This window comes from Sus scrofa, chromosome 1 (assembly GCF_054392235.1).
Source record: "Sus scrofa isolate SSC_HxYL_T2T_F1_AM1 chromosome 1, Sscrofa_HxYL_maternal_Yorkshire_Landrace_v2.0, whole genome shotgun sequence".
Classification (NCBI taxonomy): Eukaryota; Metazoa; Chordata; class Mammalia; order Artiodactyla; family Suidae; genus Sus; species Sus scrofa.
In genome coordinates, this window is record NC_139383.1 from 227,065,402 (window position 1) to 227,081,035 (window position 15,634).

Genomic DNA, 15,634 nt, shown 5'->3' on the forward strand with positions numbered 1-15,634 from the left:
TAGAGTGGTGATATATAAGTTTAAGTCAAAAAACTTTTAAAATGAGCTGACTGAAAAATATTAGACAAACACTATTATGTAGATGTCACACAAAAAAATTGTAATGTTGCTACACAAAAAATTGTAATGTTGCTACACAAAAAATTGTAATGTTCTTACACAAAAATTTGTAATATTGCCACGCAAAAAATTATTATGTTGCTACACAAATAATGGCAGCATTACAGAATCACTGATCCTTTATGATTTCTTCTATATGTTCTTTTGAGAGGGACTTGGGAGCCCAAAGGAGCTAAATTGCTTTTGGGACATTTAAGGCAAGACATCAGCCAAACTATAGTAGCTTTTACTTGTTTAAGTCCTTACACCACCTTATAGTTTAACAGAAAATTCTTGTCATTAATTATGAGGCTTGAAGTGAAATGTAATTAGAACTGCATGGTATGTATTACTGAAGATGCAGGATCTTTGCAGTATATTACTGTAGCATCATGGAATTTTAGAACAAAGAGACATTACTGACACTTTACTGATCAGATGAATTGGACTATAATTTGATAGGTCATTCACCTCTTGGTCTTAAACCTGTAAATGTATCTTTTGTGAGTACCCATAGCACAGACTCACTTGCAACATGTCTGTTAATGTTCATGTTGGTCAAGAGGCTGCTTCTTCAAAAATCATAATAGTAGTTTGTTAGTTATTAGCCAAATTTCAACTTTAAATGAATGGTCCCAGACACACATCTGAATTGTCTCATTCAGAAAATAACACTGTAGATTTATTATTACTGGCATCATGCATTACAATGTTTATTGACAAAGCTTTTCCCATTTTAACATTTCTCATTATTTCCTCAATCACTATTGGTAGTTGTTGTGAAAACTTTAACACTCAATTTATTTGTAGAGATGATGTACATTGTTTCTACAGCTTCTGGAGCATAACCCTAGGTGTCCATATCAAATTCAAGCAAAAGTGTGAGGGAAATCATTTCAGCACTTCTCAGAAGACCTGCTGGCTCTCATGGAAAATAGGGTGGTGGTGACTGCTCTGTGGAGAATTTCTCATAGGCAGGTGGAGCATTGGGAACCTGTAAGGATGAGAGAGAGCACGGGCTTGGCAACAGCGCACATAGTTCTGGAAGAGGGATTAAGTCAAAATACCATCATGTCTATACTTTTGCTCTAGGTTAAACTTGTTTAAATTTCCATGCCTAATTTCTACCCAATGAGGTAAAATTTAAATTGTTAAATTTCACAAGTGTGTATGTTGAAACGTTGAGAGGAATGACAGTAGAGAAAAAAAGGCTAAGTGACTTCCCCAAAATCTCAAAAACTTATTTATACCTGGACTGTCCTTGTCAGTAGAAATCACAAGCCCTAACTAATGAATTCTTGAATTCTGTTACAATCACCGACACACACTGCATCTTAACCTCAAGCAAAAATCTTTATAACTGTGTCTAAAGGCTATTTTTTTCTCAACAGAGCACAAATGTGTGGGGCCTTTATTAAATGCTTACAATCCTAGAAGTATTTTCATTGTTTTCATGTTACAGGTCAGGAAACTGAGGCACAGGGAGGTTAAGTCACTTGCCCAAGGTCACACAGCTGTTAAGTGATGATGCTAAATGTTAAATACAGTTATTTGGCTCCGGAGATAGTGCTTTCAACTGTATGATGTCCTGCTTCTGTATCAGCACTGCCCAGAAGGAAAGTGCACCACATGTGATTTTAAAATTTCTAGTAGCTACACTTTAAAAATTTAAAGAGGAGTTCCCGTCATGGCGCAGTGGTTAACGAATCCAACTAGGAACCATGAGGTTGCGGGTTCGATCCCTGACCTTGCTCAGTGGGTCAAGGATCCAGCGCTGCCGTGAGCTGTGGTGTAGGTTGCAGACGTGGCTCGGATCCCGCGTGGCTGTGGCTCTGGCGTAGGCCGGTGGCTACAGCTCCGATTTGACCCCTAGCCTGGGAACCTCCATATGCCGCGGGAGCGGCCCAAGAAATAGCAAAAAGACAAAAAAAATAAAAAAATAAAAAAAAAATTTGAAGAAACAGGTAAAATTAATCTCAAAAATATATTTTATTTTATCCCACATATCAAAATGTTATTTCAACATGTAATTAAAATAAAAATTATTAATGAATTATTTACATCCTTTTCCTCTTACTAAGTTTTGAAATCTAGAATGTATTCCAGCACATCTTAATTTAAACTACTGTATTTCAAGTGCTCAATAGCCACACATGACTAGTGGCTACCCTTTTGGATTGTGCAGCTCCATACAGTTAATAGTATGTACTTTTTTTCCTTTTTCTTTTCTTTTCTTTTTTTTGTCTTTTGAGGGCTGCACCCACAGTACATGGAGGTTCCCAGGCTAGGGGTCAAATCAGTGCCATAGCCACTGGCCTGCACCATAGATAGCCACAACAATGCCAGATCCAAGCCACATCTGTGACCTACACCACAGCTCATGGAAAGAGTGTTTCTACAGCATTCTGGTGCAGAACACTAGGTGTCCCTATCAAATTCACTGAACAAGGCCTGGGATTGAACCTGCGTCCTCATGGAAACTAGTCAGATTCATTTCCACTGAGCCACAACAGAAACTCCTACTTTTTTTCTCCTTTAGATATATCTATGTTCAGGACAAAGGGAACTATACTGAAAACACAAGACAAAAGAGTATTGTATCCAGAACCAGTTTCTTCCTTTGCATCTTACATGTAGGGATCTCATTATTGACCCTGGAAAATCTAGGTATGGGAGGGCACAATTCAAGAAAATCTCTGTGATTCCCTTGTTTTTAATCTTCTATTTACGTTTTATTATGGTAAAATGTGCATAATAAAATTACCATTTTAACCATTTTTAAGTCAGTAGCATTAGGTGCATTCACATTGCCCTTGATTTTTTTTTTAATTTTTATTTATTTATTTATTTATTTATTTGCTTTTTAGGGCCACACCCGTGGCATATGGAGGTTCCCAGGCTAGGGGTCAAATCAGAGCTACAGCTGCCAGCCTACACCACACCCACAGCAACGCGGGATCCAAGCCGTATCTGGGAACTACACCACAGCTCATGGCAACGCCAGATCCTTAACCCACTGAGCAAGGCCTGGGATCAAACACACAGCCTCATGGTTCCTAGTCAGATTCGTTTCTGCTGTGCCACAAGAGGCACTCCCTGCCCTTGATTTTTATATAGTAATAATATTATTCATTTGATTTAAAAGCAGCCATACACAAAAACACCAAGATGCTGGATCTTTACCTACCACAGGTCCACAGTTGTTCTCCTGAAAAGACAGTTTGCTGTCCTGGTGACCAATCCCCTCATGGGAACATCTTCTTGTTAAGGTACTTTTTGTACTGTCATGAATGCTTTTATCCTGTGATGTGAATTCATGAAGGTCAGTGGGTAAGAAAAAACAAAAAAAAATGAGTCCATTAAAGAAAAGAGAAGGAAGCCGAAGTTTAAAGAATGGGTTTAAATCTTGGTTCTGCCACTTTGCACTGTGTATCCTCAGGCTACTCACTTTATCTCTCTGAATTCCAGGTTTTTCATCTGTAACATGAAGATAATATCACCACCTCCCAGAATTTTTGTGGGAATTAACTAAAGATTAAGCACCTAGTAGAGTTCCTGACACCCATTCATTCATCAATAAATATTTTCGAAGGGAAGGAGAAAGAGTGAATCTAAAAAATGGGCCTCAGAGAATGGTTACAAATGGAGTAGATGACAGCTGGTGAGGCAGGAGTTGTCATCACAGGACAAGCCTGTGAGCAACTTGACAGCGGGAACACTCTGTTTATTTCTGCCTGTCCATAATGACAACAAAGTATCTTAAACACTATGAATGTTTGTGTTGTGATGGACATGCTGTGGTTGTAGTGCTGAGCTTCTTCCAAGTCAAGTCAACAATGATGACAAGTCAGTCAAAGCTATTTTGCACCTTGAGTTATTAGGGGGAGGGGTGAGTCATAGCTTAGTTTGGTGCTTTGCCTAAGTTTAGGGGGCAGGGGTGATGCTCTCTGTCCCTAGAACAGGATGACAACAGTTTGTGCAAGACAGAGACTCATACCAAAGTGGGGACTGCAGGTGTGGTCCACCCTAATGAAGTAGATTATCTCATACTGGCATTGTTTAAAATTGCTGGCACACTGTGATCATAAAAAGCAGACTTCTGGTTGCTTTTACTGTTGTTAAATTCTCCAAGGCAGTGGTTCTCAGACTTTAGAATGCATCAGCGTCACCTTGAGGGCTTGTCAAACACAGACTGCTGTTCTCACATCCAGAATTTCTGATACAGTAAGTCTAGGATGAAGGTCCAAGAATTTGCATTTCTAACAAGATCACAGGCGATGCTGATACTGCTGGTCCAGGGCCACACAGAGAACTATGGCTCTCTAGACAATGTACTTTCTTACTGCCTGTGCCTGGGCTGACACAGCTAAGCTCAGCCACTTAGAGGGAGGAGGAGGTCAAGTGGGTCTCGGTGGGGGCCTTAGGAAAGGAAGGTGTCTGTATTCCATCTAAAGGGACAACCACTGCATGGCTGCTGTTTTTGCCAGATCTTTTTTATTTTTTTGGAACACCCATGGCATGTGGAAGTTCCCAGACCAAAGACTGAACCTGCGCCACAGCAGTGACCCAAGCCATTGCAGTGACAACGTGGGATCTTTAACCCTCTGAGCCACAAGAGAATTCCTTTGCCAGATTTTTTTATTTAAAAAGAGAGAAATGAAGATTTTTATGTAAAATGTTACTTTTAAATGTTGGCACCTAATTCACTTTTTAAAGATACAGGCCCAAATATATATGTGAATGAAATCCTCCAGAAGGGCGTGAGCATCTCTGTGTTCCTGGCTGAGAGCAGCTAGAACGGGGGGCTGAACAGGGGTTCAGTGGCTCTTCAGGCTTGTCTGTAGACTGTGGTTGATTATTGGGGTTACTAGGTTGGAAGAAAAGGCCATTAAAGCAGGTCTCAAGGAAGGAGAGGTGTTTGGAACATCAATTGGATGAGGCCATACACATTTAGGGCTGATACCTACCCAGTCTACAGAATGCAAAGAAGTAGTTTTTGTCAACTCTAGTCTGAAATTATTATTGACTCTATGCCTTGGAAGGATAAACATACGAGGACTTAAATATTGACCTGAGGACACAGAGAAGATCTGTTCTCATCCGAAAGTTCCAGGAACATACCTAAGATAAGGTGTTGAATGCATTCTCTCCCTTGACCTCAATTATTGCTTTTTTTCTTTTTATTTTTTTAAACAAATCTCTCACCTGCCATAGGATAGGGCATGGTCCGCTTCCCCAATTCACTGCCACTTGTCTGCATTTGTGTTCAAACTTCAGTGTGTGTGTTAAAACGTAGGTTCCTGAGTCCCACCACCAGAGATGGTCGCAGAATATGCATTTTAGCAAGAACCCTAGGTGATTCAAGTGCAGGGGCCCCTGACCATACATTGAGAAACACAATGCCGTGAGACATGAGCATAAATTGAGCCTGTTAGTGGGGCCTTTAAATTCTTCTCCAAGAATCAAAAGTATTACGTCCTAAACTTCCAAATGAAAGAGTAAAATTGGTAAATACAAAAGAAAACTTCTAATCCCTTACCAATCACTTTCCTGCAGAAACACATTACTTTTAAAAGCATTTTTTCTTTTCAAAAGATGTTTTTCAGGTTTAAGGGGAATTGTTGGCCAAGGGAAAAATTTGAGACCTTAATCCAACCAACCTTGCTACCATTCTGTCATCAAGGAAAGCAGGTAAATAAACATATTTCAGAGCTTAATGAAGGTTGCTAAAGGTGGAGTAATTCAGGTTTCCCAAACTTGCATTTATAGTCATTTAAGTTCTTCTGATTTAAAATGAAAATAGAATCACCAAAGAGAGACAGGGAGGTAAATATGTAATTAAATGCACTACTTAATGCAATATTTTGCATAATTTTGCCTAAATTTCTTAGACTGCTGATCCCCAACCTGGCTTTTCAGGAGATATGAAAATCTCAAAATAAAATTTTAATATTAATTTACAAAATAAATGACAGAGGGCATTTTTAAACATTAGGGGAACCAGGAAATTTAAATACAGTTGTATCTCATAAAAATTCTAGAAACTCTGCAAATCACTGATCTAGCTTGGAGGAATGGAGGATGGCAAGCTGAACTTGAACCTTACCAGGTCTGAGCACACAACACTGAGATTGCCATATTTCAACTGAATGCATTTAAGATGAATGTTGAAGCAGAAAAATCATTGCATTTTTGTCCAGTAGCATCAAGCTAACAGCTATGGAAATGGGTACCAGCATACTGAGTTTGTAGAACTTTTACTCTTTGAAAGACTAAATCATTGTGGGTTTTTATATGCAAATATAGAATAATATTTTTAATTATAGAAGAAAACATATATTAAATAAAAACTAATATAGATTATGTTATATCACCTGTGTCTAGGTGAGAATAGAGCTCAGAAAAGTGAAAATCTAAAGTCACCAAGCAAGTCAGTAGCAAAATTGAGACCAAATCCTGATGCTATAACAGTTGGGTCATTGTTATGTGCCAGACACTGTACTAGACACTGAAGATACAAAGATGAGTAAGAAATATTCTCGGAGTTCCCATCGTGGCACAGTGGTTAACGAATCCGACTAGGAACCATGAGGTTGCGGGTTCGATCCCTGCCCTTGCTTAGTGGGTTAAGGATCCGGCGTTGCCGTGAGCTGTGATGTAGGTCGCAGACGAGGCTTGGATCCTGCATTGCTGTGGCTGTGGCATAGGATGGTGACTTCAGCTCCGATTAGACCCCTAGGCTGGGAACCTCTATATGCCGCGGGAAGTGGCCCTAGAAAAGGCAAAAAGACAAAAAAAGAAAAAAAAAAGAAAAGAAATAGTCTCTGTCCCAGCTTATAACTGGGAAGAAGGAAGAGGGTGGAAGGGCAGAAAGTAAATAACCAATAACAGGCCAATGCCATAACTCCATGCTAGAAGCACACAGGCAGTGTGGCAGAAAACAGAGTTGTACCTCCAACCTCCTGACCCAAGGCTTTGCAGTGGTACCTGGGTGGCATCTTATTCAGACTCCAAAACTTCTCCTTCCTATAAATGTCACTATAGTGGGGGCCTGCGTCCCCCCAGGCTCACCCTGTCTTTCATGGTTTGTATCTGGGATACTATGGCAAGATGGACATCAGGGAAAGGAGCACATAGAACTACCTAAACTCCCTAGTAAGGAAGTCAGAGCTTGAAGCTATAGCTCTCACCTTCCCCTTCTCCTCTTCAGACTGCCAGGCCCAATCCCGCCAACCCTCTCCTCCATCGCAGAACCTCTTTCTCTGAATGAAGTGCTTGCAGAGTGAGGAATGGGACTTTCCAACATCCTTTGTAAAGATAAATTTTTTTCCATTATGTATCAACCTCTGAAGCTTTCAGATAGGTAATAACAAGAAAGACAGAGATAGACAGAGAGAGAGAGAGAGAACTGCAACTCTCTTTCCGTCCTGTTGCTCATTGTGGAGAACATCTTTGGATAGTTAAATACCAAAGTGCTACCTGGCTTTGAAGCAAGGATTCTGAAACCTGTAGTTTTTATAGTTTAGAGACTCTGTTGATATTTCTCCTTGGTGGAAGATACTGCTATCCCAAGATTGGACTGTGTCATTTGTTAGCTTCCTGGTCACATGGGTAAAGGAGCAAAAATTCTATTAAAACCACATTGGCTATCAAAGGAGGATGGAGCCTGTTAAAAACCTGGTGTTCCTTTGTGGTGCTGAGGAGTGGGTGGTTTCCTCACTGCAGTGATGGTTGTTAGACAGGTTGTTGGTATGCTGGGTTGCTTGGTATAACAGAGTTAGAAGAACTTGGAATTCCCAGACAAGCTGGGAGGAAGGGGGTGAATAGGCATGGTGAGAGGAATGGGCTGCTAAGTGGTGTACAGGACCATTGGGAGTCCGCAGAAGGACTGGTAAGATCTGGAGTGTCTCATATGCTGCTCGCTATGCCCCACAAACCATCAATTCTCAGCTACACACAGAGTCAAGCACTTGCATTTGCTGTAAGTGGAAACAAAAAAATGGACCAGGTCCCTGGTCAGGGTTCATGCTCGAGCAGAGGCAAAGGAAGAGTTACAAGTACAAAGTCAAGAAAGACTCATCAGAACCAGGAATCAGAGCTAGAAGTGATCATGAGAGTGTCACCCCATTCCCCAAAATTCAAAGAAAGAAGGGAAAGGGAGGTTGTGGATCTGGAGGGAGCCACAGTGGGGATTTTACCAACCTTTAAGCTTCTGTATCCACTTCGTCTTTTACAGTACCAGCAGCTGATGAGAAGTAAAATGCCCAGGATCACCATCAGAAAGCCAATCCCTGCAGCCCTGGCCCGAGAAATAGACAAATCCGTCTTGGTACAGAAACCTTATTCCAGATTGTGGTGAAATGTGTATCAATCTTCCTTCTTCACAGGGGCTTTTTGATCAGTGCAGCACCTCCCAGTCCCCAAGGAGTGTCCTACTGCATGCCACACCAAGCACCCATCAGGCTTCACTCATATCCAGGAATGGGACCATCTCTAGAAGCCTCTCAGACATATGTTAACCGGCATGGGCGCTAGCACCCGGGTTCCAGGTGCAACGGGTGCAGTAGCAACTGATCCTTATGTGGACAACATATTTACTGAGAATGAAGCATCTTTGCTTTTCATCAGGACTAGTTTAAAACATTTTCCCCAACTATCGGTCCACAAAAAAGAAGTAGAAATTACCATTGGCAATGTCTGCTGTAAGCTGGGTATCATGATAACCATTCTACATGCATCAGATTATTTAATGATCACAACAACCCTCTAAGGTAGGTAACACTTTTCATCCCTATCTCACAGATGAGGAAATAAATGCAAGGGTTAAGTGCCTTGTGAACGTCCTACAGAGTTAGCAATAAGACAGAGCTAGGATTTGAACTTGAGTGTGTCTCAGTTGTGTTTGCACCCTCTCTACCCCATATTCTACCCCCTTAATCCTTATGTATCTCCTCTCTCCATTTCTGCCCTAATATACTCATGTTCCTAGACTGAGCATCACCCCTCCCAGTAAGATGGCAGCCATGGTGGAAATCAGCAGTGTACTGTCTCTTCTAGAAAAAGAGCTCTCAGAGACATTTTTGGTGTTTGGTTTGTTTGTTTTTAATTTGTGTTCTGTGTCTAGAAAGGGTCAGGAACATGGGTGTGTTTAAAGAAATATTTATATATATATGTATAATGATTTTTATTTTTTTCCATTATAGCTGGTTTACAGTGATCTGTCAATCTTCTATGAGATACCCACTGCACACCAGTCAGAATGGCCATCATTAATAAGTCGACAAAGGAGTTCCTGTCGTTGCTCAGTGGTTAACACGTCCGACTAGGAACCATGAGGTTGTGGGTTCGATCCCTGCTCAGTGGGTTAAGGATCCCATGTTGCTGCAGCTCTGGTGTAGGCCGGCAGCTGCACCTACAATTTGACCCCTAGCCTGGGAACCTCCATATGCCGCGGGTGCGGCCCTAAAAAGACAAAAAGACGAAAAAAAAAAAAAGGAAAAGTCCACAAATAACAAACGCTGGAGCTGGTGTGGAGAAAAGGGAACACTCCTGCCCTGTTGGCAGGAATGTAAGCTGGTACAACCACTATAGAGAACAGTATGGAGGTACCTTAGAAAACTATACATAGAAGTACCATATGACCCAGCAATCCCACTCTTCGGCATATATCCAGACAAAACTTTCCTTGAAAAAGGAATATTTCTTGAAGATGGGTGGATGGATAGATGGATGGATGGATGGATGGATGGATGGATGGATAAATACACAGTTGAATGGATGGCCAAACAAATGAATTATGAGTGATTAAAAATTCACATCCTCTCCCCTATGATACCAGTCTCTGCAAAATGAATGGGCCATTTAATGTCTCCTTTAAAATAACTGTTAACAAATATGTAGGTTTGTGGCATGATATTAACCCCAACATTATCTTTTTTTCTTTTGCATTTGTATTAGAACTGAGGACCTGAAATACTGTTTTTAGAGATTCAACCCTTTGGCCTAACAGCTTAATTCTCTGTTACTTTAACCTCTTGTGGGTGGACCCGCAACTTTCCACAGAGCAGGTTTTTGTCGGGGATAGAAAGAAGGTAATAAAAACTGGCCACTGAGGACTTAGAGCTGCACGTTCTGGCTGAAGGGATAGAATTAGGACTTGTGGGGTTAGGGGTCTCCAAGGCTGTAACTATTGCACAGGAATGCTGGAGGCCAGCCCAGCTGATAGGACATGTGTCCTGTGTTTAAGCTCATCTAGACACACTCCTGTCCAGCCTCCACTTGCTCCAGAAATCCAGTGCAAGATCACCAAGGACTGAACCAGCTGGGACAGTGCTTGCTACTTATTCTGGTCTCACCTGAGTTATCTGGAAAGGCATTTCAGAATAGAGGTGGATGAGCCCTGGGGAGGCTGAGGCAGAACCTTGACCTCCCAAGCCTGCCCAGCTGCCAAGTTGGAGAGGCCAGCTGATATTTGGAGTCAGGCACTTAGTAGGTATTCAGTAAGAACGTCTTGGCTAGCCATGCATAGATTAGTAAAAGAAACAGCATGAGGGCTCAGCCCTAGGAGAAGTATCTGAGCTGAACCTAGAGCAAAGCTGTAGGTCACCGAGAAGGGTCTGCTCCTGGGCATCTAAGCCAGCATTTGGGCCCTGTGTCCAGTGGCCCGTGGGAAACATTCGTTTCCACAAAGGCCCTGGAGATGTGGCCTGAGACTGTGCTTCCCTTGTGTAGCAGTGTCAGTTAGCTAACATCTGCATAGGTTTCCACATCAGCATGATCAAAGGGGAGAGTGCTGAGTCTTTTATCTGTGCCTTGCTAAAGAAAGGCTCTGCAGAGCTGTGTGATTTATAAGAGATTGAGCTGGTGAAACAAGGGCCAATGGAGGGATCTCCTGGAGAGAACTTTGCCCAGTACCACTCACCAGACCACCACCATCTCAGGGCTGCTGGGGCATCCAGCCCATCCTGCCCATCTCCAAATGGATGACAGTGCTGGATAAAAATGCTGATGTAATTATGCAGCCGATCAGCCCACTTCGTAGATCATGATGCTGAGACCTACTGAGATTCCTCATTGTCACCACCACGTAAGTGGCTGCTTTGCTATTCACTGAACACCAGTTTGTGCCAAGCACTGTGGCAAGTACCCCACTATAGGCTTTGATTTCATCCTCACAATAATCCTCTGGGGTAGATATGATGCTCATTTCACATCTGACATCCCTCAGACCTGAGGCTGGTAAATGCCCAAGGTTACACACCAGAGAACGGCAGAACCAGCATTCACAGCAGCTGGCCTGGGACCACCGCCCCCCACCCCCCAGCCAGTGTCTTTTCTGCCACATCACCCTTTCCTGAAATGAAGCTGTCACAAGGAGCATTCAGTGGGCTCTCGTGACTGAGGCAGCTGATTCAATTCCCAGCATGCCTGCACTCTAATTTTACCCCCCAGGTCTGTGGTCATCCCTCAGGATGTTATGACACAGACAGAGCTCTGTTCCAGCTTTTCACACATAGTCCCAGTGCACTCATAGAGAGTCAAGAATGCTAGGATGTGTCAAATGCACCAAAAGAGCCTACTAAACACCCTGGCAGGGCTCTCAGATGTCACCCAAATACCTCCTACAATAGAGTTGCCTGAGAAGCAGTTCAAGTGCAGATCCTGGGACTCCCCACCCCAGACCTGTGGAGTCAGCCTCTCCATGGGTCTAGGTAGCAGCACTTGGGAAGCTGCATTTTCACAAGCTCCATAGTTGGCTTATGCCCTCTCAACTGAGAAACTCTTGACTATGGTTTCAGAGATAGAGTCTGTTGTGTCATCATAAAAAAGCTGAAATAATATCCTACCTAATACCATGTGCAGTGTTCCCCCTAAGAGGAAATTTTACTCATGGGATTTTTTTTCAGGTGATCTCCCCCCTCACCTTTCAGACGAACACACAGGGATGTTAGAGAATCCCAATAGGGTCTTTCTAAGGAAATGCTCCATCCTGAATTCCTCCTTCATGCCTTTGATGGGTTCTACATCTCTCCTACCCCTGCTAGTTCACTCTAGTAAAGATATTCAGCAGTTCTTCCCTGAGAATGCAGGTTTGCAGGAAGTTCTGAGCAGACCACTTAAGAGGTGGTTTAGGAGGTCCCACTGTGGCTCAGTGGGTTAGGGACCCAACCTTGTCTATGTGAAGATGTGGTTTTGATCTCCGGCCACAATCAGTAGGTTAAGGATCCAGTGTTGCTGCAACTACAGCATAGCTTGCAGATGTGGCTCGAATATGGTATTACTATGACTGTGGCGTAGGCCTCAGCTGCAGATCTAATTCAACCCCTAGCTAGGGAACTTCCACATGCCACAGGTGCAGCCATAAAAAGAAAAAAAAGAGGAGTTCCCATCATGGTTCAGAGGAAACAAATCCAACTTAGGAACCATGAGGTCGTGGGTTTGATCTCTGGCCTTGCTCAGTGGGTTAAGGATCTGGCATTGCTGTAAACTGTGGTATAGGCCAGCAACCATAGTTCCAATTGGACCCCCAGACTGGGAACCTCCATATGCTGCAGGTGTGGCCCTAAAAAGCCAAAAAAAAAAAAAAAAAAAAAAAAAGAGAAGGAAAGAAAAAGAAAAAGAGAGAGAGAAGTGGTTCAAATAAAAACCAAGTTCCTTGTTTGTCCTTTTGGAGTCTCCACTAAAAGGGGGGAGCCCCCTCCCTACCCCTTGTCCACTCTAGTCCATGCAGTGTGTCCTGCAGTCTGTGTTCCCATCACAGCACTTAACACTTGCTGAAATTACTCTTAGAGTTACTACCTCACCCTCCCAATAGATTGTAAGATTTTTTTCAAAGATAAGAATAGTGGTATACAATGCTGGTATACAATGCTTAGCACTTAGAAATGGTTTTTTTTTTTATTTTAAATGCTTAAATGCTTATTTTAAATTAATTCATAATATGAAACACCTTTCCTTAGGATAAAGTATTGATGAAAATCTTATGACCACCACCTTCACCCTGGAGTCAGTCATTTGCTCTTTGGCAACTTGCCTGTGTTCTGTCTACAAATCACATCCAGGAACCCTAGTGAAACAGACAGGCAAGGCTTGAGGAAAAAGGCATCTTGCTCCCAGATAGATGTTTTTCAGCCTAGGAACCAAATAGCTAAGAATTCAGGCAAAAATGGCAAAATCCAAATTTTTACCTTTCCTATCTCCTTGCCTCTTTGGCCTCAGAGACATTTGAGGCCCCTCAGAGGACCACAGGGTCTCCTCACCTCATTGCCAGGGATTTTACTTTCTGGAGAAATAAACACTAGAGGGATTTACAGACAGGCATGTGCTGGTGAAAGCCAGCAGACTGTATCAGCAAACAGCAAACTGGAAATGGCGCTGGGTCCATTGCTGAACTTACTCTTCAGCTGTGATGTGGGAGTGGCCGTGCCCCTTCTTAGAGGAACCATAGAAGAAGTGAGCCTCTTCTCTTGGCATCTTGTGGGGTCAGGTCACAGGACACCTAACAGCAAGGGTACGCAAGTATCACTTCATGCATCCAGAGTGTTCTTGCAATCTCAAATATCCACGAAGACATTTTTGCCAGATGACTGATAATAAGAGCTGAACCCCCTGGTTTCTCTCTGTGAGAGAATTTGTACCTGTTTCTTTCACTGGTAACAGGTAAAAATTGTTCAGGTTTCTAACCCCTTTCTACCAACTGAAAATTAAGCAAGGAAGAAACCACAAACAAAGGCAAAGATCTTTCAAATTGAGTTATTATTTGTGGCGTGGAAGGGGCGGGGTACAGAAACTTCAATTTGACTCTATACATAAACTTGTAGAGAAAAAAAAAAACCCATTGTTATTCATTCCTTACTTTCCCTGGCTGATGGCTGTCGTTAATCTGAGGAATTGTTTCTCTCCAAAGGATTTATTTACTTATTTATTTATTTAAGACCCACACCCAGGGCATGTGGAAGTTCCCAGGTAGGGGTCAAATCACAGCTGCCAGCCTATGCCACAGCAGTGCCAGAACTGAGCCGCGTCTGTGACCTACACCATAGCTCATGGCAGTGCCAGAACCTTAACCCACTGAGCAAAGCCAGGGATCAAACCTACATCCTTATGGATACTAGTCAGGTTTGTTACCACTGAGCCACAGAGGGAACTCCTACAAAGGTTTTATTTTATATCAATCCTTGGACAAATAGAAGGCTATGGTGACATAATGCATGTCACCTAGCACAGCACCCTCCAAGCCCATTTTCTAACAAAGGAACGGCCCAAAACAGCTGCCTGGGTGTGTCCACATTCACCCATCCAAGGTAAGCCCAGGAAGCCTGACTCTGTCTAACAGTTTGTTTTCCCTCCTACCAAAATCATTTTCTTCATCTCCCTGCTCAAGTCTCATGACTAGGGTTTAAAAATACATATATATATTTCTAATTGTAATACAAAATTTTAAGCAGTAATGAAAAAAAATAGACAAAAAGCTCATGAACTTCAGTGGTTGTGATTAAAGTATGCTGATCAAAAACTAACAGTGGCTTCTCTTCTCTCCTTACTGTTGTGTATTTTTCTTTCCACATATTATTCTCATGAATCCCAAAGGTCTGATTTCCAGAGAGTTATATTAATGAGCCTGTTTAGAATAGCTGGAGAGACATGGGAGATGGGACAGAGAGTTGATCCCATGAACCCTTACCACGGGGCATTTCAAGTGTAATCTGCCCTTCCCAGTTGTGAAGAAGAAACCACACTTAAACCCACTGGTCATCTCAGGTGAATAATGCGGGGGTGAACCCTCTGTTCAGAATTAGAGGCACAATACTTGATTATTTTTGCATTCAATTATTTGTGTAGATCTCTACTTCCAGCTTTGAGCCTTGGCAAACAGTGCAGAGATTGCACATGCACCTCACCCCATCTGAGCCAAGAAAAGTGGTCTTGAAGGGACCAGGCACAGGTGCCCTCAAGCCAGCTGCAGCCTGAATGGTGGCTTCTCCTGGCTCTCTGCTTTGCTTCAAGGCAGTCTAGAGAGAGGACCTAGGGGAGACTCTGTGAACCTTCAGAAGTCGGAGGATTATCAACGTTGAGGAGAAATTCTCCCGGCAGCCAAACATCAGGGAGGCAATGAGGGAGAGTAGAGGAGTCCACCAGAATCTCCCGAACCCAGTTAGTTCTATTTGAAATGATGGGTGAAAAGGGAATGCTCTTACCTGCCTGGTTGGGATCGACTCCGTCTGCTGGCTGGCCCTGTGTGTGAAGATTGCTTCTCTGGCTCTTAGTCTTTAAACTTTTTTTTCCTGGTCTTGAGTCCCATGTTAGTCACAAGTTTGGATTTCTGATGGGGTTGTCTGTGATTGCTTAATTGGCGTGAAAGAAACCAACTTCATTCCTCTCCTGAAAAATTATGGCTCACTGTGGCCTCTGTTTTCCCCAATCCTAAGCTTTCATCTTAGGGAAGACATCTACTTTATTATCTTATTGTATTGTATTTTATTTTTTATTTTATTTTATTTGCCTTTTTAGGGTCAAACTTGCTGCATATGGAAGT

At 42.5% G+C, this 15,634-nt stretch overlaps 1 protein-coding gene across 1 annotated transcript; it reads right to left on the minus strand.

Annotated features, from left to right (window-relative positions):
- Nucleotides 1-929: 929 nt before the first annotated feature.
- On the minus strand, nucleotides 930-13,572 carry MLANA (melan-A). The gene is made up of 4 exons (XM_003121916.4): nucleotides 13,496-13,572; nucleotides 8,302-8,398; nucleotides 3,287-3,400; nucleotides 930-1,093 (listed from the first exon to the last, which is right to left on the minus strand). Exons 1-4 carry the CDS (start codon nucleotides 13,570-13,572, stop codon nucleotides 1,025-1,027), a joined length of 357 nt encoding a protein of 118 aa, XP_003121964.1. The 3' UTR covers nucleotides 930-1,024.
- Nucleotides 13,573-15,634: the final 2,062 nt, after the last annotated feature.

Excerpts from the sequence above, each read along its gene's own strand:
- MLANA (XM_003121916.4), bottom strand. The coding sequence starts at position 13,572 with ATGCCAAGAGAAGAGGCTCACTTCTTCTATGGTTCCTCTAAGAAGGGG. Across the intron at positions 8,399-13,495 it reads TCCCACATCACAGCTGAAGA|GGCTGCAGGGATTGGCTTTC; the intron begins GTAAGTTCAGCA and ends TTCTCGGGCCAG. Across the intron at positions 1,094-3,286 it reads AGAACAACTGTGGACCTGTG|GTTCCCAATGCTCCACCTGC; the intron begins GTAGGTAAAGAT and ends TCATCCTTACAG.